This window comes from Cavia porcellus, unplaced genomic scaffold (genome assembly GCF_034190915.1).
Source record: "Cavia porcellus strain 051 isolate PalLab524CR breed Dunkin Hartley unplaced genomic scaffold, mCavPor4.1 scaffold_28, whole genome shotgun sequence".
NCBI lineage: Eukaryota > Metazoa > Chordata > Mammalia > Rodentia > Caviidae > Cavia > Cavia porcellus.
The window spans coordinates 27,850,617-27,873,079 of record NW_026947511.1 but is presented as its reverse complement, the minus strand read 5'-3'; the positions used below and the strand labels follow the sequence as shown (position 1 = coordinate 27,873,079).

The window sequence follows — 22,463 nt, the reverse complement described above, 5'->3', positions numbered from 1 at the left end:
TTAAAACTCACAAATACACTGTGAGAAGTACACTATTTCTTCCCTGTTCTTTTCTGATGGGGTAGTTAGCTCCCCTAGCTCCCTCCAGCTCCACCTGCAGCTGCGCTGGAACCCAGATCTCTGCACTCTTGGCACGGGAGAAGTTTCTCGTCATCTGACTGCACCCCCACTGTTGGAAGCACCCTAAGACTCCCTGGATGTTCTGAATCTCCCACTGACACGTTGTCTTAGAACGATTGAGAAACTTGCTCCAGGTTACCAGGCTCAGGCTCCCAAGTGCAGACTCGGATCGCTTTCTAGATGCAGCTCCTGTCCCGGCCTGAATGTAAACACAGTTGAACCCTCCTCGTGCCACCCCACACACACGCCGTGCCAATTTCCCTGCAGTATCTCTGTGCCGCACAGCCAGCCCTAAATTTCCCAAGACAAGGCCTGGCCATCCAAGCAGGGGGTGGGACGAGGGCGGGAGAGCAGCCCCACCCCAGGAGCAGGCAGCCCCACTGCCAAGCTCTCGCCCGCCTGCGCCACCGGAGAGCTGCTGGGAGGCAGTGGCCACGGGCAGGCAGCTGAGGGCTGGGATCCCCCACCCTGATAGGAACCCCAAATCCTAGATACAGCCTGGTCCCAGTTGGCCTGTGGGATTTACAGGCCATTTACTCTGTACTTGCGTCTCGTGTCAAATGTTTCCCGAGTAGCATTACGAGAGATGTGGGTTCGAATTCTAACTTCTCGCCTACTTCCTGAGTGATCCCAGCTGATCACGACCCCTTGCAGGGTCTTGGTCTTTCATCTCTTGGGTGAAGAGGCTCAGCTGATGATTTATGAGGATATCTCCTGTTCTGAAACTGTGATTTGGATTCTAGACCTCCACATGAGTTTCCAGAGGCCTTGCCAGGACACAAGAATCTGACGTGACAATGGCTTTGGACCAGACTTTCTGCTCAGCCCAGCTCATCTTTGCTTGAGACGTAGGTGTGGTCCCGGGGCTGGACAAGCCTCACTTTGATCTGTTCCTCTCTCCACCCCCTAGCTCCATATACTCAGAGGATTTCTCCTCCACAGCAAAACCGGGAGGAATCCCAAGCCCAGCAGCAGCCATGGGGGCCTGTGTCATCGTGACCAACACCAACATCTCGTCTGGTCTTGAAAGCAACACCACGGGCATCACAGCTTTCTCCATGCCCACCTGGCAGTTGGCACTGTGGGCCACCGCCTACCTGGCCCTGGTGCTGGTGGCTGTGACAGGCAATGCCACAGTCACGTGGATCATCCTGGCCCATCAGAGGATGCGCACGGTCACCAACTACTTCATCGTCAACCTTGCCCTGGCTGACCTGTGCATGGCTGCCTTCAATGCCGCCTTCAACTTCGTCTATGCCAGCCACAACATCTGGTACTTCGGCCGTGCCTTCTGCTACTTCCAGAACCTCTTCCCCATCACAGCCATGTTCGTCAGCATCTACTCCATGACGGCCATCGCCATCGACAGGCAAGAGGGGACACAGGGAAGCTGGGGGTAGGGCAGCTTGCTGGATCCGTGTGCCTGGCCTGTGGTCACACAGCAAGCTGGGGGGCAACCAGGGACCTGCCTCCCTGGTTGGACCTCCCAAACGTGGGCATGATTCAGACTGATGGATCTTGAAGTTGGGGACTGCAGAATCAAAGCAGGCAGAGTTAGACCCAGGAAGAGCCTGGCACTGGGTGACTATTGCAAGCCGTAGGGGACAAGCAGTGTTATGGGGACCTCTGGCATGTTCTTCTCTGAAACCGCCTTTGCTTGGTGTCCTTCTGTCACTACAAGGAAATTGTACATACTGTTTTTCTGTTCCAGACATGTTATAGGTAGGAAAGTTCACTGTTGCATGTAGTTTGCATCTAGATATAGCAGGGTCACTCATCTGCCGAATGCTGCTTTTCGTGGTGCAGAGTGTGACCTCCTGAGGAGGGGGCTTGGAACAGGGGTGTGGAGGAGTTAGAGGTGGCTTTTGAAAGCTGTGGCAGGGATGGTATACTTAGGGAATTGGAGTGCAGCGACAGAAACAGGAAGAGAGGTGGGAAAGGTGATGAGGTGGGGGGCCAGGTTGAGGAGGCTGTGACTCTCAGACGGACCCCTGATCAAGGTGAGGTGTGAGCCTCGATATCCCGCCACATCCCCAGCCCATCCCACTGTCCCGGCAGAAGTTGTCACCGCAGCTCCTCACTGTTGGCAAGGGCTGTCCTACTCCAGGGTGTTCCCAGGGACTTCATTAGGGAAATTTTATCCCCTAGTTAAAAATGGCAAATTTGCACACCATTCATTTAAGCCTGACTTCTAGCTTTACAGCCAGGGACACTGAGGCTAGAGATTGGCAGGATCATCTGATGTCGCAGAGAAAGTCAGGGGCAGAGACAGAGGCCCAGAACCTAGCCCCCTGGGGTGTTGTCGAGGGGAAGAAGTAACCGCACCACGTTGCTGCACTGCAGTACTATCAAAGGTAATCTCACACCTACACTCCGTGGGTTTTAGGGGCCTTGTTGGTTTTTGCAGTAATGGAATTTTTATTTTTTTGCAATGAGGTCTCACAGTGTAGTTTAAGGCTGGCCTTGAACTCACTGTGTAACTCAGCTAACCTGGAATTCACAGCAATCCTCCTGCCTCCGCCTCCCATGTGTTGGGATTACGGGTATGCACCATCATGTTCAACTGCAGTAATGGGGACTGAATCTAGATTCTTGCTTTTTCTAGACAAATACTACCTCTGAGCTACATCCCAGCACACCCCCGCCCCCACCATTTTTCTGAATATCTCACTAAGATTTCTTTTCTTCCATGGAACAAATATTTGAGTGATTAGTCTGTATCAGGCCCAGTTCCAGGCATCAGGGATGGGGCAACATTTGGGGAAAGAAAAAACCTCAAATTCCCTACCTTACAGGGCTTCCATCTAAAGAATGGGGTAGGCTGCAGAGGGCCAAGTGGAGGCCAGAGGACCAGACAGGATGCAGGGGAAGGTAGAGGTTCAGATCAGCTGACTTACCCATTTAACAAATATGTGTCCAGGTCCTTCTGTGAACAGGTACTATTCTGGGTGTGGCATGTAAATACGCCTTTCCTGGTGGGAATTTAAATCATAAGGCCATGAACAAAAAAAAATTCTGTTGGGGCTGGGGATTTAGCTCAGTGGCATAAGCACTTGCCTTGCAAGTAGGCAGTCGTGAGTTCGATCCCTGGTACCGATAAAAAGGAAAAAGACAAAAAAAAAAAAATTCTGTTATATCTGAGGTTATAAGTGCCATTTAAAATATAGCAAGTCAGGTACAGTGGCATACCTCTGTAATCCAAGCACTCAGGAGACTGAGGCAGGAGAATTAGCATGAGTTTGAAGCCAGTCTGGGCTATGTAGTGAGGTGAACACCAGCTTGAACTACATAGTGAGATTGTGTCTCAAAAAACCATTAAAAAAAAAAGTGAAAAGAAAGGGAACTCAAGGTGCCAGCCAGATTGTCTTGTTGGATGAAAGTCAGGACAAGTCTCATTGTGAGAACAGCTTTGGGCAAAGATGAGAGTGCATGCCTGGGTGACAGCTCATGACTGGATGAACACTCCAGACAGCAGGCGAGATCGAAATGCTTGCTGGGCAGAGTCAACGTCCATGTAATACCCAAGATGCCACTGTACTGTGAACTTTCCTGCTTTTCAGGGGCCACATATGTGAGGCCACATTACTTGCTTTGTTCCATGGCCCAGATTAATCCAGGGAGGAAGGTCATGCAACCGGAAGCCATTTCTGGTGATGGAAAGGAGGCAAATAGGAATGATCGTGCTCTCCAATCCTCAGCTGCCCCAGGGTGCACTTCTGGAGCTCCTTCTTCCTTCACTGACAGCCCTAGGGCAAAAACTCTTAGGATCAGGCCCCAGAGGAAGAAATAGAAGTCCAGAAAGCTAAGGCTGCTCTCGAACCTGCTGCCAGAAAGCCCTGGAGCTGGAGTCCAGTGGGGATCCATCAGGATCCACAGCCCCGGGCCCTGCCCCGGTACTGACAAGGTGTGCATTCTGTCCTCCTTCCTACCACATCCTAGGACAGCGGGAGCCTGTGTTCCTGAGTGACCCTCATCCCCTGTGACTCTGCAGCATTTTATGGGGCACAGGTACATCCACAGGCCAGGAGGACAACAGTGTGTCACAGGGACAGTGGAGGGGAGATTCTCAATCTGGTGGTTCAGGTGTCCCTAACTTGTGGCCATGGACCATGGGGAAGAACCAGAAGGCTCGTGAACTTGCGCACGGACAAGAAAGTCACAATTTCAAATGTAGACTGCAGAGCAGTTTGCCACGATGCAAGCAGAGCTTGGGGCTTTGGTACCAATAGAACTCAGAGGTGCTTGTGTTGTTGCAGAAATTGTGAGCTGGGCATGGTGGCACACACCTGTAATCCCAGCATTCGGGAGGCTGAGGCAGGTAGGTCATAAATTCAAGGCTAGCTTGGAAATTTAGGGAGACCCTGTCTCAAAACAAAAAGGGCTGAGGGGGGTAGAGTGCTTGCCTAGCATATTCAAAGGTCAGGCTCAAAGCCCAGAACCCTTCTCCTCTGTGAAGACCCGAACATATCACCTGTGGTCATCATGACTTCAAATTTGCTGCAGATTCCAGATTTGCTAGGTGTGGTGTAGTGGGCTGATAAAAAAGCAGGGGCGGGCAGACAGTCTGAGGATTTAGCTCAGCACTGTAAGTGCCTGTATGGCTGGCATGAGGTTGTGAGTTTGATCCCTGGTACAGAAAAAAAGTGCAGACATTAAATGTTTCAAGTTTATTTGCATTTTGCTAACTGAATTTCTATATGAATCATGTTCTTGGAGTAGGACCTTTGTTCACAAGAGCCTTTGGATCTTTTGCTCTTTGAGAAGCAAGCAGCTCACCCCCCTCAGCAGGGGTCCTAGACCCACGAGGCCTCAGCCACACAGGCTCAGACCCAGGCCCACAGGCTGTGAGGGGCCTGGAAAGCCAAGGCAGCCACCCAGGTCAGAGGGCTCAAACCCACCTTGTGCCTTCTTGGCCTCTATCTGACGGACACATCAGTCCCTGCCTAAGACCACTGGGCCCAGTACTGCCCACATCCCCAAAGACAGGAACACAAGGCAAGCCTGTTGTGGCTGACTTCACCAGGAGAAGCCATTTCGCAAGGACCCTGACCAATACAGAAGCAGCAGGAGCTCCAGGCTGAGAGGGGAGGCAGCACCACATAGAGGACCACTCTGGGCTATTCCCTGAGCACAGTGAGCCTGGGAAGGAAGGGGAAGCAAAGGCATGGGCTGGAAAGTGCACTGGCCACACACAGAAGGCCTTGGATGCCGAGTTCAAAGGTCTGGGTCTGCACTGTCCAATGTGTGCCTATTTAAATTCACACTGATTACCGTGTAAAGCCACACTCCCAGAGCTCTGCTCTGCATCGCCCTTAGTACCGAACAGGATGGCGCATATGCAGAATATTCACACCACTGCGGAGAGTTCTGGCAGGCACTGCTGCTCTAGGCTTCATCCAGGAAACAGAAAAGATCTGTGCTGGGGTTTCTGATGCAGGCGGCTTGGCATAGGGCCAGACTCAGATCAGGCTGAGTGCAGGTTGATTTCATCCAGGCCTGCCCCGGACTGGCCTTCAGTGAGACCACACAGCATTCCATGCCCAGAGGGTCAGAGAATGGGTTTCAGTAGCATGCAATGTGATCAGGGAGGGTCACTGGCCCAGCGGGCTCTCTGCAAGTCGGCTTCCACTCCAGACCCTGGCAGCAGCAACATGGGAAGGAGCTGGGGTGTGGCCAGGGAAGAGGCAAGGAAAGGGCAGTTGGATGGGAGGCACCCACTACTCACGCTGAACTCTGCCCGCAGGTACATGGCCATTGTCCACCCTTTCCAGCCACGGCTGTCGGCCCCCAGCACCAAGGCAGTAATTGGCGGCATCTGGCTGGTGGCCCTGGCCCTTGCCTTCCCCCAGTGTTTCTACTCTACCATCACTGAGGACGAGGGCGCCACCAAGTGTGTAGTGGCCTGGCCCGAAGACAGCAGGGACAAGTCCCTGCTCCTGTAAGTCCTGGGGCAGGGGATGTGCATGCTCATGTGTGTGTGTGTGTTAGTGTCTACGTGTGTGCAAGTGCTTGTGGATGTGCATACACATTATTACATAAGCATCATTTCTGCTGAGGCTCCTCGGCTCACTACCGGGTCTGAATACAGCCATCAGATCAGACCACATAACACCAACCTGGGAAAACATCCAAATTCAAAACTCAAAGTACACTTTCTACTGAGTATCTGTTGCTTTTGCACCATCATAAAGTCACAAACTCATTGGGTCAGGACATCTTAAGTTTGGAACCATCTATACTAAAAGTAACACTAGGTGTCAGGCCGTTCTAAGCACTTTATGGGTATGAACCCATTTCATCTTCCTAACATTACCCAGCACGTATTATTACAATGATTCCATTTGGGGATGGGGTAACTGAGGCACTGAAATATTAAGGATTGTGTCCATAACTAGGACGTGGCAATGCAGGGACTCAAGGCAGGCAGCCCTGCCTCCAAGCCAACCTCCTAGCTACTCTGGCCTCTAGGGACTCATGCCCTGAACACAGACTGTGTCCAGTGTGCACAGAGTGGCACAGGTCTGCCCATCACACTCGTGCTGTACCCACTCTTGTGTGTGTGGATGGGTGTGGTGTAGATGTGTGCACACAAGCATGTGTTAGTGAATGTGTATGGAGGAAGGCTCTATGTAAACTCAGCCCACAAAGGGTCAGGAGATCCTGGCACAAAGGATAGGGTATGGAGCCTGGGCCTGCTTCCTGCTGAGCTGGGCACCACAGGCTTGGAGGGAGCAGAAGGAGAACTTAACAGCGCCCAGCTGCAGGGTGACCTGGTTTTGTCTTTTCTGCATTCTGGGCCTGTTTCTGAGGCTCTTGCAGTGTGGCTTTGGGATCCCCAAACATCGCACCCTTGGTTAATGGAAGATAAAGTTGATGGAAGCCAGGCATGGTGGTACATGCTGGTAATTCCAGCACTCTGGGAGGCTGAGGCAGGAGAATCACCAGTTCAATCCTAGCCTGGGCAATTTAGCAACCTAGCAAAATCCTGTATCAAAAAGAAGTACTGTGGAGCTCAGTGTAAACGCTCTGAGCACAATCCCCACTACTGAAATGGAAGGAAGGAAGGAAGGAAGGAAGGAAGGAAGGAAAAGAAAGAAAGAAAGAAAGAGAGAGAGAGAGAGAGAGAAAGAAAAGAAGGAAGGATGAATCAACTGAGGTTTTGGAGTCAGCAGCCAGTCCAGGTTTTGGCCTGCCCCTCTCAGCCTCAGAGCTTCATAGCCAGTCTCTCTGAGCCTTTGGTTCCTTCTCTCCAAAAACGGGAACTAGTGATAATGGGTTTATGAACACGAAGCCCTTAGTGCTGCATCTGGTACAGAACTGATGCCCAGCGTGCAGTAAAGAGGAGACAAGAGAAAACAAACCCAGAGGTGCCGTTTTTAGTCCAACAAAGCCCCAGCTGCCCCAAGCCTGAGAATGTGCATGACCTTAGGGAAGATAACAGCACCCCAGTTAGTACGCACCCTACCTGGGCCCCAAGGGTCACAGCACGGCATAACTGTAGCGTGGGGTTCTTGCACTCTGTGCTGGAGATGTGGCCATCCACTGAGCAGCCTGTACTAGGGAATGACAAATCCTGGTGACAGGCCCTGCCCAGAGTCCCTGTGCCCACTGTAACTCAGCAGGGTGGGGTCGAGAGAGGGAAGGAACCGTTTCTAGCACAGAGCCAGGTGGTGAGCAGAACATTTTGGACCTGGCCCCTGGACAGTGGGGGAGCAGTGTTCCATCCTTTGTAGGAGTTTTTACGCTGGGAGGAATCACTTAGAACACCCAGGATCTACCACTGGGGTTAAACACAGGCAACAGAGAAAACAAGGGGTCAGGGTGGGCTAGGAAAGCCATTCTGGAAGGGGCATCAGGAAATGACAGCTGCCTCCCCTCCAGGAAAATGCACATTTACCCCCCAAACTGAAACTAGAAGCACAGTCCCCACCTGAGGAGAGGCCTCCCCGACTGGCAGATTCTAGAGGGCGATCTTCAACCCTCCCCAGCTCTCCCTGCGGTGCAGACACTGGGCCCAGAGTGAATTCCCAGCCTGCAGTGTCCCCACGAAATAATAAAGTGCTGCTCACGCTTGGCAAGGATTGAGATTACTTCCTTATTTTATCGATGGGGAAACAGACTGAGGGAGAAACACGACTTACCCACTATGATACTTTAAATTAGAGGCTGGACAAGAGCCCTGTTCTACTGAAAGGATCTTAAGTGTGGGAAGTTGTTCCCTATGCAGACTTCCTGCCTCTCCCTGGGCCTCAGCCCCCACCCTGGACACTGAGGTGGGTGGCCTGGTTTAGTTCTGAGGTCTTTTCTAGTTTAGTTTCTTTTCTTCTTCCTCTTCCCCTTCTTTTGACAAGGCTTTGCTAGGTCCCTAAATTTCCCAGGCTGGGCTTGAACTTGACATCCTCCGGCCTCAGCTTCCAAGCAGGCTGGAATTAGAGGCACAGGCCACCAGGTCTGGTTCATTTATTTTTCTTTAAATCAAACCAAGGCCCCTGGAGGTGGCCCAGGGTAGGGCTGCGGGTAGAAGCTGCAGGGTCCTGCTCCAAGCTCAGATGTTAGAGTCGCCCCGGGCCGCGCGCTGCCCAGGCCCCTAACTGTCCCTCCAGGTACCATCTGGTGGTGATCGTCCTCATCTACCTCCTGCCGCTCACTGTGATGTTTGTGGCCTACAGCATCATTGGCCTCACGCTGTGGCGGCGCGCAGTACCCAGACACCAGGCGCACGGCGCCAACCTGCGCCATCTGCAGGCCAAAAAGAAGGTGAAATCAGGGACCAGGCCGGGCACAAACCGGGGGAGGGATCTGGCCTCGGGCGGGGTCCGAGAGGAGGAGGGGAGAATGACGGGAGGGGAGGGGAGGAGAGGGGAGAAAAGGGAGGGGAAGAGGAGGGGGAGAGAATGAGAGAGGGAGAGTGGCGAGGAGAGGGCGGGGCAGGGAAAGGGAGAGGGGAGGGCGGGGCGAGGAGAGGGGGAGGGGAGGGCCGGAGACAGGGATCCCTGGGCGGGGCCGGGGCGCAAAGCAGCCTCCGGGAGCATTGTATCTGCCTGTAGTTTGTCTCTATGCCAAGCTTGGCCCCCAGCCTGAATTCCTTCCTCTCCAGCAGGTGAGGGGGCAAATACAAAGTTAAAGTATCTTAGAGTGACAGTATCTTAAAATAGTAGAATTTTGAATAATTGGAATGTTGGATTTTGGAAGCCCCTTGGAGTTCCTACAGGAGTTCTCCTGGATAGAATCTCAGAGCATCCTCAGGTGCTGAAATGACCAACCTTAGAGACCTGGAGGCCGGTTTACAGTCTGGTTTCTCCAAGTCTGTCCTTGAGTTCTGTACGACATGCCAGTATGACATGCCAGTATCTCCCCCTTCTCCTCGCCATCCAGGGCCCTAAAGTTTGCTGCTTATGTAGCATTCTATGATGCAGGCTTACTCTGCTCTCCCTCAAGAAAGGCGGCACCCCTTTTTGGTCTAGGCAAGAGGACTCGACCCTGGGGGAATCACAGCATGTAGCCGGTCAAAGTCATGGCCTCTCCCAATAGTAGGGGATTTTCCAGGGCTGTTCTAGGAGGCTGCTGGGCATCGCATCCCTTCAGGTATCCTACTCCTGGAGAGCTGCTCTCCATTTGCCATCCAGCTTACCTTCTGTCCTTTCTGGGGTGCTGAGCAGTACAGACTGTGTCTGTAGAGGCCCAGCATTTGCGGTTGGGCATCTGAGGATCAAGGACTTGCCCTCTGGGAGGAGGGTCAGAGTCGCTGTTTGGACCTCAGTGCCCATGGACAAAAAGGCTATAGCAGCTACAGATCCCAGCCAGGTTGCAGCTTGGGACCCCAGAGTGGGATAGGAGAGCCTCAGGGTAGGGTCAGGCAAGAGAGCTTACCCACTCTTGGAAGGAGAACTGTTGAGGAAAGGGATTTGGGAAGGGAGGGTCGCTCAGCTGGGCTGCTAGGTGTGGTGACTTCAAGGACAGACAGTGGAATGAGTAGAGGGTCAGGCCTGTGCAAAGGACCTGAGGGAGGCTCGGGAGCCTGTGGGGAGCAGTACTCTGGAAGGGTGGGGCTTGGCCTCAGGGCTGAGGTGTGACCAGAGACTCTCCTGGAGCAGTTTGTGAAGACCATGGTGCTGGTGGTGGTGACATTTGCCATCTGCTGGCTGCCCTACCATCTCTACTTCATCCTGGGCAGCTTCCAGGAGGACATCTACTGCCACAAGTTCATCCAGCAGGTCTACCTGGCGCTCTTCTGGTTGGCCATGAGCTCCACCATGTACAACCCCATCATCTACTGCTGCCTCAACCGAAGGTGGGCCCACCTTGGCTCCCCCTCGCCCCCAACCTGTAGCCACGGACAGGACCTACAAGGCCTCCCACTGCCCGCATCTCCACTGTCTCCTCTGGGGTCTACATCTGGGACACGAAGGCAGGACCAGAAAGATGGAAGGGAGTAGTAGAGAGGGCCAAAAGGACAGAGTGGGAGGAGAAAGAATTAGGTGAGAGGAGAGCTGGCTGCTTCTCTTGATGTTTTCAAGTTTCCTCCTGAGGACTTGCCTGGGTCATGTGAGCAGCAGCTGCCTGGCACTGCTTGGCCTCAGTGCCCACCAGAAGCACCAGCGAGGAGGCTGGAGGCAGGATGGGGAGTCAGTGCATTTCCTCCCCTCCTGCAGAGCTAGGAAGTGACTTCGGCAGAGATGGCCCGGAAGCGGGGACCAAGGTCTCTCTCCTCAGCTGCTTTTCCCCACTGGTGCTCCTGGGGAAGTGGTGTCTAAGGGCATTTGGCATCTGCTTTGGGGCCTTGGAGCTAGTGAGCAAGGCGGGAGCTGTTCTCAGCCAGGGAGGCCCACAGTTGAAGTGGGTAATAGGGGCCAGGCTAAGACTGAGCCAAGACTGGTCAGGATCCCAGGCTACTCAGCGCCACTGGGGTCTTTGGTGTTTAGATATCACACTCACCTGAGGAAGGCAGGCAGGAAGTGAGGGAACTGATTCTTGGAGAACTTCCTGGGGGCTCAAGCTGCTAGAAAGCATTTGGGTAGCCCCAGGACACAGTTGAGGAGTCAGCCTGAGAGAGGACTCTCCAAAGCTCCTACACGGACGACAGAGCCAGGAATCCACACAGCGCTGTCTCCACGGCCTGTCATCCTGTCTGCCCATACACAGTTCTCACACCACTGGGGGAGAAGGTGGGGTGGGGGTGGTCCCATCAGGAAGGGTAGCCCACCACACAGTCCCCCCCCACTCCGTGTGTGAGCAACACCAACACCCCTGGGCTCTGCACGGTCCTGCAGTCACCTCTGAATCATTCACACGTGATGGCACCGGCGATCACAGAGGTCTGGGCCTGTGGCAAGACAGGCAAAGCTTTATATTTGAACAAAGGCACAAGTAACTGAGTCAGCCCCACGGACTGGCAGGAGAATTCTGAGGGAAAAGGAGAGGGACAGCTAAGTGGCAGCCATGTGATTGAGGTAAGGCTGTGGGCTCTAACAGGGGGACATGGGCTCTAATGGGACACAGCGAGAGGCCCGGTTATGGCTTCAGGGAGAGGCAGTTTCCATTCTCTGGGATGCAGTCGAGGTCCAGACACAGCTAAAGCCTTGGCAACCGCATGTGCAGAGGTGGTGGCATGTGCAAAGCAGGGTGACTCCGGGGCCACTGGGCTGGGTGGTGGGAAGGGTGAAACTGCAAGGAGCTGAGGTTTGGAGTAAGAGCACGTGGGTATGGGGCGGAGGCCACTTGAGGCTCCAAATAGGCTCTGGAGCCACACTGTGGGGTCCTGTAGAGCCATTTGGCAGGTGGCTGTTTTGGAACATGGAACCCTGCAGCCCAGGTGGTGACAGTGTAGTCCTGTACCCTCCCACCTCTCTCGTTGGGGTCTGCCTTGAGCAGCCACCTTCCCATGCCAATCCTTTCCTCCCCACTGCAGCCAACACCTGGCCATCTGTGCTCCATGGGGACAGTTAGTTTTTAAGCAAATGTACCCAAACCTGAGCAGTCCCTTGGAAGAGCATTTTTGAGCCCCACTTTTCTTTTTAAAGACTCCCCTCTGAATACTTCTCTAGAAGCCAGCTAACAAGTCAAACAAGAAAAATTTGCTGTTCCTTTGTAACTCTATGTAGGATCTTTTTATTTGTAGTAACAAATAGCCAAGGTCAGCTTAATCACCCTTTTCAATCACAGATGAAACTCCAGAATACTTCTGGCAGAAATCCAACCCATGAAGGAACCCGTCTCTCAGAGGCAATGGTGGCCCTTGGGAGTGAGCTGCTGCTTTTATCTGGAGGAGAGATGGTGTCTGGGGTGGGCTGTCACATTATGACTCCTGTACCCCTAATTCCCTGGTTGGGGTGACCCTCCTCCCCTCAGGTTTCGCTCTGGATTCCGGCTGGCTTTCCGGTGCTGCCCGTGGGTCACACCGACCGAGGAAGATAAGCTGGAGCTGACTCACACTCCATCCTTCTCCTTGAGGGTCAATAGGTGTCACACCAAAGAGATTTTGTTTATGGCTGGGGACACGGTACCCTCTGAGGCTACCAATGGGCAGGCTGGGGGTCCCCAAGACAGGGAGTCTGTAGAGCTCTCAAGTCTTCCTGGCTGCAGGGCAGGACCTAGCATCCTTGCAAAGGCATCCAGTTGAAGACCGGATCTGAAAGCTTGGCCATGCCTGCCCTAATTTAATCCACTAGTGGGAAGCAAGATGGCCCCAGGAACTCTACAGGGGGATGCAAGCACTAAGAGGACTCAGCTACCCATCTCAAGGTCCAGGGATCCAAAAACGTCAGAGAAGACTGTGAAGCCAGCACTTTCCCAGGGCAGAAGCCACAAGCTCAAATGTCTTCCTGGGCATACAACATAATGAGTAAATTAGATGTAGCACAAAAGAAAAACTGCAAACATGAAGATAAAAAGCAACAGACTTGCAGCCTCAGTGCTGGGGTTATGGAAAGGCAGGGACTGGGATATACATTCAAGAGACCGGCTGCTCAGTGTCCCACAGCTGCGGTAATGTACGATAGGGATGTAAGGTCATGGAAGCCCACTGTTGCCAGATCTTCCAAGAACAGCTGGAAGTCCAAATTTGCATGCGAGAACCCTCTGGATTTGCTACTTCTGGCTCACAAAAATGTCTGTGGGCAGCACACAGCCATGCCACTAATGCATTATGGGACTACAGAAGGAAAGAGCCACCTTACTTTGCAAAGTCCACCCACTAACAAGTCAACCTGGGATTTCTCTGCTTTGGAATCTAAGAGGTGGAAAGCCACCCTGAGTAGATGTGGCTAAGAGTCAGGAAACCTCAGCTGTGCCTTGGGCAAGTCCGTCTGACCCCCAGCCTCTTCTGCCCAGTGGCAAAAGTACCACTCAGGGCTGCTCTGAGGATCAGTGGAACTGATGCCTACGAACTCACAGGCCACACACGGACTGTATTCAATAAACCATGGCCACGCTTATCTTTACTCTGCCAACCAGCGACCCAGCTCCCACCTCACTTCGGCAGCAAGAAGCCAGCAGGCAGAGAACTATCCAGGTCCTGTAATGCGCCAGGCTTGGCCTAGTCCAGCCACAGGCACGGCTTTCCCCACACAAATTTCCAGGGCCCCTGCAGAACCGTGTGCCGCTGTAAATGCACACCAAGTCAATGTCAGCTGTGTTCTCCACAGAGGTCACTGTGTTAAACACTGGCACTACAGGTACCTCAATAAAACTCTGATCTCACCAAGCTGGATGGGGATGCAGTCAGTGCTGGGGGAGCACTTAGACTTGCCGTCGTGGCTGGGACACTGTGGGGCACCAGGGTGTACTGATTTTGAAAGCTCCTAATGGGCTCCGGGAAGAACCCAGAATGTCAGTCTTGGGCTGGAATAGCCTGAGGGGTGGGGTGAGAGGGTCAGGCAGGGACTGTTAAGATGGGGAGGGGACAGCACAGCAGCCCTGCTCTGGGGTCACCGCCACAGTGCTGGGGCATAGTTATTGGCTGTCCTGTGCAGCCAGGAGGGAGGTGAGCCTGCACCTCCTTATTGGGGGTGGTGAAAGCTACGTGGTCCTCTCTGTAAACCCAAGCAGTCCCTGGAGGATGCTTCCTTTTGCCTGTGCTCTGGCAAGTACAGAAGACAGAGGCCTCTGGTCTGCCCCTTCATTTGGGGTCTTTGAGTGAGGACTGCAAAAGGCTGGGGCAGGAACAGCAATGGGCAGGGGAGGTGCTGGAGGCCACATAACAATGTGGGACACTGCAGGAACAGTAAAGAAGTCCTCATGCTCAACCAAGGCAGAGGGGCTGATGGCCATAATCTTTATTTTAAACTTTCCCCACCCACAAAATTCCCCAGCTTCTGGTTTTCACTACATTCCAGGATCTCCCCTCAGCCAGCCAGGAGGCATCACTCAGGTTCTTGAATCAGTACAAAGTTTACTAGGTCATACAACATGGCTCACAAAAGCGATAGGAATTCCAGTGACGCGTTGTGGTGGGTTGGCTCCTTCTACCCAAATGGAGACAAGATACCTTCCCGCAGGACTGCCCACCTCCCCCCACAAGACACACAGACTGCAAGACTGTCACAATGTGGCGAGGACTGGTTCCACAGACACACAGTTTAGTGGCACTGACCCACCCTGACAGGATGCCAGGCCAAGGTGGCTGCTGGGACAGGGGGAAGCAGTGATGTCCACACTTGCTCCACAGGCCATGCCCCCAGGAGCAGAGTCCGGCAGTGTCTGCTGGTGATAATACACTTCACCCAGGTAGGCGACCCCAAGGACGGGCTTTGGAGGCCCCAAGGCCTGTCTGGTGGTGTAACTTTTCATCTGAGCCAACAGACAACCCGGCTGATGGGCACCAGTGGTAGAAATGGATGGCGCTACACTTCACATGTGGGGAACGCACGACCGGGCTGAAATCAAATCATGCAGTGTGGCGGGGCAGGTGAGGGGTCCAGGTGAGAGATTATCAACAGCACACACTCTATGTTGTACCCTACGTTATACACCATTAGTTGGATTCTCTCTTCCTCCCTGCTGCAGTGTGGCGGGCTCTGGCGCCGGGGGTGTTCCCAGCATGGCTCGCTGGAAGGAACAGAGGGTTGTCGCTTTTGGAGAGAGGTGCTGGAAGGACGGTGGGCTGGGGGTCCTGTGCTCTTAGCTGCTGCCTTCTCCTCGGAGCCGAACTCCCACAGCCGTGATGAGGGCAGCCCCCTTGCCACTACCGTCTTCAGACAGAAGGAAGGACACGTTACACTTTGGTGCCAGTTCCTTCACAGTTTGGTGCATGATTTTGGAGAAGCTGAAAAAGACAAAAAAGAAAAGAGACAGAGAGGGAGGGAAGGAGAAGGATAGTGATAGGGATAGAAGGAGGGAGAGGGGGAGAAAGAGAGAGAGAGAGAGAGAGAGAGGTTGGTGTATGGAGCTGAGGGGCAACTTGGGCCTACTAAAATCACTCAAGCTCCATGGCCAATCCTGTCTCCACAGCGTCCAGCTAGGAGGTACAACCCAGGGTTGTACTGCATAACTTAGGAGGCAAGGCTCAGACACCTCCACCTCCCAGGGATCACTAAAGCAGACCCAGGGTGGTCAAGCACTGGGCAGGCTCAGGAGGCAACATGGGAAGAGACATTACCCATCCTAGCTGCAGCCCTGAGACCCCACCCAGAACTGCCCACAGCCTGGCACCCGCACCTGCAGCTGAGAGGGAGCCCTCCAGCAAGGGGTCATCTTTAAGTCAGAGGTGACTCTGGGTTCTTGCACATGACGAGAGGGAGGCCAGTCCCTAGCCTTCCCTGCCTCGGGACACAGGGCCAGCACTGTGCCGGCCCTTCCAAGTTGAGACAAGCTGATTTTGCAGGTGTACGAGCCACCTGGTCCTCCTCCTCTCTTCTTCATGTCCTCTCCAAACTTAGGGAAGGCAGCCTTGTTACCTGGCTGCAGCTGTAAATCCACACCATCTCCTGTCCCACACCATTCACTTCAGAGGGGACCAGGAGAAGTAGGGAGGGTCTTTGGTGCCCTCGGTAAGCCTCTGGACAAACTCTAGAGCTGCTTATTGTCCCAGAAAGGGCTCAGTCCCAGCAGGAATTTCCTCAGATACCCTACGGAATTTCCCTAGGAGAACCACACCACAAAGCCCAAAACCCCCAAAGAACTCGCCAGCCCAGCAAGCCCATCTCAATTGGAAGCCCCACTCACTGCGGGTGAAGCTTGTAGAGCGTCCCATCCACCCCCACAGTCACATTCAGATGGTTCAGCCCTCTGTTCTCCCGGATCTTGTCCACCACCGCAGCCATGCCCGCGCCGCACAGCTGCGCAGCCCTCCGGGACACCACTCCGCACACCATCTTGACGAGGATACTGTCATCACACGTGCTGTTCAGACCCAGCTGCTGCAGGATGGCCCGGACCTGGAGCAGCGCTAATCGGTCACTGTGGTAGACAAAAGCCAGGGGGTGGGGTGAAATGGGGCCCACTCCAAAGTTCTGACCCCGTATCCCTATGAAGTTGTTTAACCATCTGCAGTCTCAACACCTAGAAAAATGCTATTAACATTTCAGTACATTTCCTTTCAGTCAATTTTCATAGACGTTAAATAGCAGTGTTATAACTTAGATCTAAAATAGCCCCTAAAATTCTCCGGTGTGTGCAAGATGACTGGGTTGGAGGGCACTGCACCCAACAGTGGATTTACCCATCAGTAAGCTGGCAGCTCAAAGTACTACTGGGACCTGGGGCCTGGTACAGAGGTGGCCGCTGTGGTGTCCTGAGAGGATGGAGTCGCATCCCCAGCTCCTTCCTTCCTTCCTTCCTCTCTCCGCTTCCTGGCTGCTATGGTTGAGCACCATTTCTTCCGCTGGCCCCTCTGCAATCCTGTTTCTGCCTTGTGGCCAGCCGACCATGGCCCAAAACCATCAGCCAAAACTTCTCCTTTAAATTTTGGGTATCTGAACTGGGCGTGGTGGCTCACAACTGTAATCCCAACACTCGGGAGGCAGAGGCAGGAGGATCGCTATGCATTTGAGATCAGCCTGGGCTACAAAATGAGCTCAAGGCAAGCCCAAACTGCACAGCAAGACCTTGTCTCCAAAAAAAAAAAAAAAAAAAAAAAAAAAAAAATCACACTAAAAATGTTTTGGGTATCTAATATTTTGTTCCAGCCACAGGAAAATGAGTAAGATATGTGATTGTGTCCTTATGTTAAGCAAAATGGGATCATCCTTTATATGTGCTTTTCTGTATGTTTTCTTGATCCATTTGTCTGAGCAATCTTGTAGAGCCCTATCTGAAAACAGTGGCACACTGTTCCACTGCAGGCATTGCCACAATTTAGCCAGTTTGGAGCAGTTTAATTTTCTCACAATTGTCTATCACTATATGGTAACATTTTGATGAAACACCTTGTTGATAAATCTTTGTGTAGAAGTCTGATTTTTTCTTTAGGATATATACGTGGGTCAGAGGACTTAACACATACTGCCAAATGCCTCTCAGAAAACTCACTTTCTGGGACACACGCTGACCACAGGTGTCCAGAACCGAAATGATCACCTTCACTCTGTATTAGTGAGGAAGGCCTTTTCCCATTCGCTCATTGGTCATATGAGTTGTCCATTGTGGCCCAAGACTTTTTCTCCTGGGAAACTTGTTTTACTCGTGTTAAACTGAAACGGATGACAATGACTGATGAGGCAGTGACGGTGAGACCAGCCTGCCCATTTAAGGATTTACTGTGTGACTGGGATTTTACACCTATTACCTCATTTCCTCCTCAACCAACCACCATGTAGATGGGAAGGTTTTTCCCACCCGTGTTAAAGATGAAGAAGCTGAGTAACAGCCAGGGGTGATAGCAGGGGTCAGGATTGTCACCCAGCAGGCAGGCCATACCCTGGTAACCTGTCATACTTAAAGCAAGTTCACTGCTCTCCTTTAAGGTTGATGGATAACTTCTTTTACACTCACAGAATCTAGGTAGCTACATTTGGTAATTTGTTTCTTTATGCTTTCTTTCTTTGCTAGCATGCTTCAAAATGCCTTCCCTACTACTCTACACCATTAAGGTGGTTATTAGAAAAACAAGAAGAAAGAGCAAATAATAAGTGTTGGCCACAATGTGGAGAATCTGGAGCCCATGGGTGCTGCTGGTGGGGAGGTGAAATGTTGCATGTACTGTGGAGACAACAGTCAGTTCCTTGAAACATTAAAAACCAGCTGGGCATGGTGATATATGCCCACAATCCAATGTTCGGAAAGCTGAGATGGATTTTGAGTTGTAGGTCAGCCTGGACTACTTGGTATAGACCCTGCTTCAAACAAATTAACAAACAAACACAAAACAACAAAAATGGAATTTCCATAGCCAGGCAGGGTGGTCCACCCCTATAATCTTAGCACCCAAGAGACCGAGGCTGAAGGATAGTCACAATTGAGGCCAGCCTGGGCTACACAGTGAGTTCAAGGCCAGCCCGAATTCCAAAGCAAGAACCTGTCTCAAAAAAAACAAAAACAGGCGTGGTAGTGCAGACTTGTAATCCCAGCATTTGGGAGGCTGACGCAGGAGGATCTCCATCATGAGTTTGATGTTTGCCTGGACTATATAGTGAGTTCAAGGTCAGTCAGGACTACATAGTGAGACCCTGTCTTAAAAAACAAACAAAAATCCCCAGCATGAAATAACTATAGGATCCAGCAATTTCATTTGTGAGTACAAGAGTGAATCAAGTATCTGTACACCCTTGTGCATTGTGGCATTATTCACCATAGCTAAAAGATGGAAAAGTAAAATGTGGCATATACATACAAGGGAATATTATTCACCCTTAAAAAGGCAGGAAACCCTAACATGTGATGCTAAGTGAAATAAGGAGACCAAAGACAGATACTGTACTACTCTACTCCCATGAGGCACCCAGCGTAGCCAGAGTCCTAGAGATGGAAAGCATAAAGAGAATAGCAGCCCCTCTGCACTCACCTTTCAATCTGAGAGAGAAACTTGGTCTCAAAGATGCCACGGGTCTTGAGGGTCTCAGAGATCTGCCCTCGGAAAAGGAAGCCCCTCTTGGTGAAGTCGATAAGGATGTTGCGGACGATTTCCCCCAGGTACATACCGCTGATCATCTTCTCATACCTGAGGCGGAAGAGGTGACCGTGCTGAGTGCCCCGCAGATCGGCAGCCCTGAGTCTCACAGCTGCTCGGGGCGTCATCAGGCTGCGTGCCTGGCCCACGCTGCCTGGCAGAGGCTGAGGGTGGACGCGAAGGACCAGGAAACCCTCTCCCTCCGCATAGCAGACACCACACCCCTGGCATTCATGGCCGCCTCTGGGTGATGCTGTTCCCTGCTGACTTCCTGCCTTTGCCTGGCTGAACAAATCCTGGCCAGCTCTGGGCCAAATGCCACATCCCTGGGGCAGCCTGTCGTGCTCCTGAGCTGCTCTCCCTGCCTGCCCCAGGCTCCTTCACACCTCGCCCTTCTCCTTCTCCACACAGGGAACCATGCAGTGAGTGACAGGCCCAGAAGACAGGCAGTCTGTGTCGCTCAGCTCAGAGTCCAGGACACGGTTTGGTGTGAGCCAAGTGCTGAGTTCATAGTTGCTGAGTAAGTAAAAACTGGGCTAACACTGAGAAAGACAAAGAAGACAACAAGGGAAGAGGCCCTCAAGTAAGTTTTTGAAGGGTCCACAAATGCCTGGAAGGAAGGTTAAGCACACAGCAGGGTGAGAAGGTAGAAAAATTCAGCGGCCCCACACACTGCTGGGGCCAACCTGCTCTGTCTTTCTGCATGCTGATGGGCCACAAGAAATGACAGGGACTTACGAGGTCGCATGGCCCATACCCAGGCCCAGGATCCCCAAGGTGAGAAGAGTCCCAGAGCAACACTGTTCTTCATGTTTGTGTCGCGACTACCATCTACTATTGCTTTTTCCTTTTTCTCCTCTCCTCATTATACTTGAGAATACACAATCTGATTTTTTAAAAATTACTAAGCAAATAACAGCATGCAAAGGTTGATCAGAAACTACAGTGTGTGCATAACACTTTTGTTTTGTAAACACACTGCCAAGAATGAATCCCCTGTGCTTTAAACACACTTGCCCCATTGTTCATGCCACTGTTCGAAGCAGTTCTGCACATCCTCTTTATGTCTTTGCGATCAGATACACGGCGAATACCGCTGCTGAGTGCCACTCAACAGAAAGGCAGGCTCGCAAAATGACAAAATGTCCTCACCCACCTTTGTCACCAGATCTGGTACCAAGTGCCTTCTGGCTGTTCCCGAAAGTCAAAATGACCACAAAAGGTCCATGTTTTGAATTGACGCAGGACAGCAATAACAGCATAATATGAAAGAGGGTGGCCAGAACTGCTTTAGAAAATGTCAAATGGGCTTGAAGCGAGGGCAGTATTTTGAGGGGGATTAATGACAATGTGTCTTTTCCTATAATGATTTAAAAAATTAAACACCACATTTTTTTTAATCATACCAAGTAGGCAGTGCTTAGAAAAGGTTAAAAGAAAATCTTAAGGGACAGGGCAGCAACTTTTGTTGGAAGACGCTACTCCAATCCTTCGTTCTGCTCCAGGGGACACCCCTAGACCCACTTTTGGTCTGGACATGGCATGGACGGATTGCTGGGGACCATCCAGGTAGGGGGACACAGCCTGTCAGTTGCAGTCCTTGAGACCTGAGCTGCCAAGCTCCGACAAGCCACCAGGTGGCGAGGAAGCCCAGTAGGAAGGACAAAGTGTGGGAGGGCCTTAGGCCCCTCTCCTCCGCTCCATAATACTCTGAGGGGCAAATAATAAGTTCCAGGACGGAAAAAGGCTACTGGGGCAGCGGTGTGTCACTGTCACCTGTCCTCTGGACACATTCTGAGCCGTCTTATGCCATGTCAGGGTCACATCTTCCTAGCTTCTCTGCTGTCCCAGGCCAAAAACCAAGGCCAGGAGTGAATCCAAGGGACGTAAGCCTCTGTGGAGACCCTACTCTTAACAGACACTTCTTCCTGCCCAAGAGGCGGAATTACAGCAAAATGTTCCCCTGCGGCCTCATCTGACACGCAGAATTACCTTTGTTTCCCCAAGTTTAGAGAATATTCGTCCACCAATCTGTCATACTCTGTTCTGATATCATCCAGACACCCGTTGTCCCCGAAGGCGCCCCACTCCATGTTGATACACATCTGCCCCTCGTTCCCTTCCAGCATCTCCACGTTCTTCATCTCCTCCATGTAGCAGGCGTTGCAGCCGGTTCCTGCAAAACACACAGGTGAGTGGCCGCACCACCCTGATTGGGGACTGCAGCAGGGCCTGAGGCCTGGGAGCCACAGGTAAGGGGTACGTTTCTGGGATAAAGCAATAGGTTTGGTTTCCCAGTGTTTTCCAGGAAATGCCAAAATGTAAGTGCAGAACCTGAGTTGACTCTCCAGAGATCGTCTGATTAATTTACTATAAGCCCAGAGCCAGACTGACCTGCCAGACAAAGCTGTATTTCTGTGAACAGAAGAAGGTCTTACAACACAGGAATGTATCTCCAATGCAGTCAAGATTCAAGTTGGAAAAAGACACACAGGCACGTGAGGAGAAATAAAAGATAGGCAGAAAGGGGACAAGGAACTCAGAACTAAGAATTGCACTTTGTAAGAACACTGCAACTTCTGAGACTCAGCTGAAGTCACCCGAAACAGCCCCTGACAGCAGTCCTTGCCACACTTACACCTTCTCCTCCCCCCAGCCCTGTCACTGGAAAGCCACGAGCTGCCCCAGTTAAGAAAGTAATAATGGAGAGGGGTCTGGCCCTGAGATAAGGACAGCCCCAAGGTCAACAGGCCTTGCCGGACTTACAATCCTTTCCTTCCGGACTCATAATTAGAGGACCATAAACGGGCCCCAAAGAAAGGTAATAACAGATGAAGTTTTACATCACCTATGAAAACAAAAACTCATCCACACCTGGGCATGGGGTGGTACCCTTTGGAGGGATTTGGGTCAGGGAGCACTTTAATCCCAAGCTTTCAGCCCAAGAAAACTAAAGTGTACCTAGCCCCAAACTGTGATGCATCTCATTTCTCAGAGTGCTAAACTGCTCTCAAGGGCACTGTATTCTCTCTCTCTCTTTGTCTAATAAACCCTACTGGTGCCTTTCTGAAAAATGCTTTTTCTGTGACCAAAATCAGGGAACCTGGACTAAGTTTGAGAAACTCTCAGTGCCAGAGCAGTAAGACATGGACACACAGACACAGACACAGACATACCCACATATTCAAACTGGCCCCCAAGATGATGGTGGGACCACAAACTGTTAGCTGTCCTAAGTCAAGGTTAAGTACAGATATTGAGAGAAGCCAGGCATGGCAGCACATGCCTATAATCCTAGCAT

General features: G+C 52.0%; 2 protein-coding genes across 6 annotated transcripts in view; one reads left to right on the top strand and one right to left on the bottom strand.

The window, feature by feature from the left end:
- The first annotated feature begins 541 nt into the window (after positions 1-541).
- Tacr2 (tachykinin receptor 2) lies at positions 542-13,822 on the top strand. 3 transcript variants are annotated; one of them, XM_063239616.1, is made up of 6 exons: positions 542-968; positions 1,063-1,489; positions 5,864-6,058; positions 8,724-8,877; positions 10,215-10,411; positions 12,469-13,822. In XM_063239616.1, the coding sequence occupies exons 2-6, from the start codon at positions 1,098-1,100 to the stop codon at positions 12,737-12,739; spliced, it is 1,209 nt and encodes a 402-aa protein (XP_063095686.1). In that variant the 5' UTR covers positions 542-968; positions 1,063-1,097; the 3' UTR covers positions 12,740-13,822. The 3 variants fall into 3 exon arrangements, with proteins under 3 accessions (XP_063095686.1, XP_063095687.1, XP_003473635.1); XM_063239617.1 differs by having other exon boundaries at positions 542-1,489; positions 8,790-8,877; XM_003473587.5 differs by having other exon boundaries at positions 542-1,489.
- A 546-nt stretch (positions 13,823-14,368) lies between these two features.
- Hk1 (hexokinase 1) overlaps positions 14,369-22,463 on the bottom strand; it is a 63,520-nt gene continuing 55,425 nt past the window's right edge. For all 3 annotated transcript variants that reach the window (XM_063239611.1, XM_003473691.5, XM_013156787.3), the window contains exons 15-18: positions 21,155-21,338; positions 19,058-19,213; positions 16,282-16,515; positions 14,369-15,382 (exon numbers count right to left, since the gene is read on the bottom strand). In XM_063239611.1, coding sequence (XP_063095681.1) covers positions 15,238-15,382; positions 16,282-16,515; positions 19,058-19,213; positions 21,155-21,338 — 719 coding nt within the window. In that variant the 3' untranslated portion in view covers positions 14,369-15,237. The remainder of the gene's footprint in view (positions 15,383-16,281; positions 16,516-19,057; positions 19,214-21,154; positions 21,339-22,463) is intronic.

Coding starts and splice junctions, on each gene's coding strand:
- Tacr2 (XM_063239616.1), top strand. CDS start 1,098: ATGGGGGCCTGTGTCATCGTGACCAACACCAACATCTCGTCTGGTCTT. Junction 8,878..10,214: donor ATCTGCAGGCCAAAAAGAAG/GTGAAATCAGGG, acceptor CTCCTGGAGCAG/TTTGTGAAGACCATGGTGCT. Junction 10,412..12,468: donor TACTGCTGCCTCAACCGAAG/GTGGGCCCACCT, acceptor TCCTCCCCTCAG/GTTTCGCTCTGGATTCCGGC.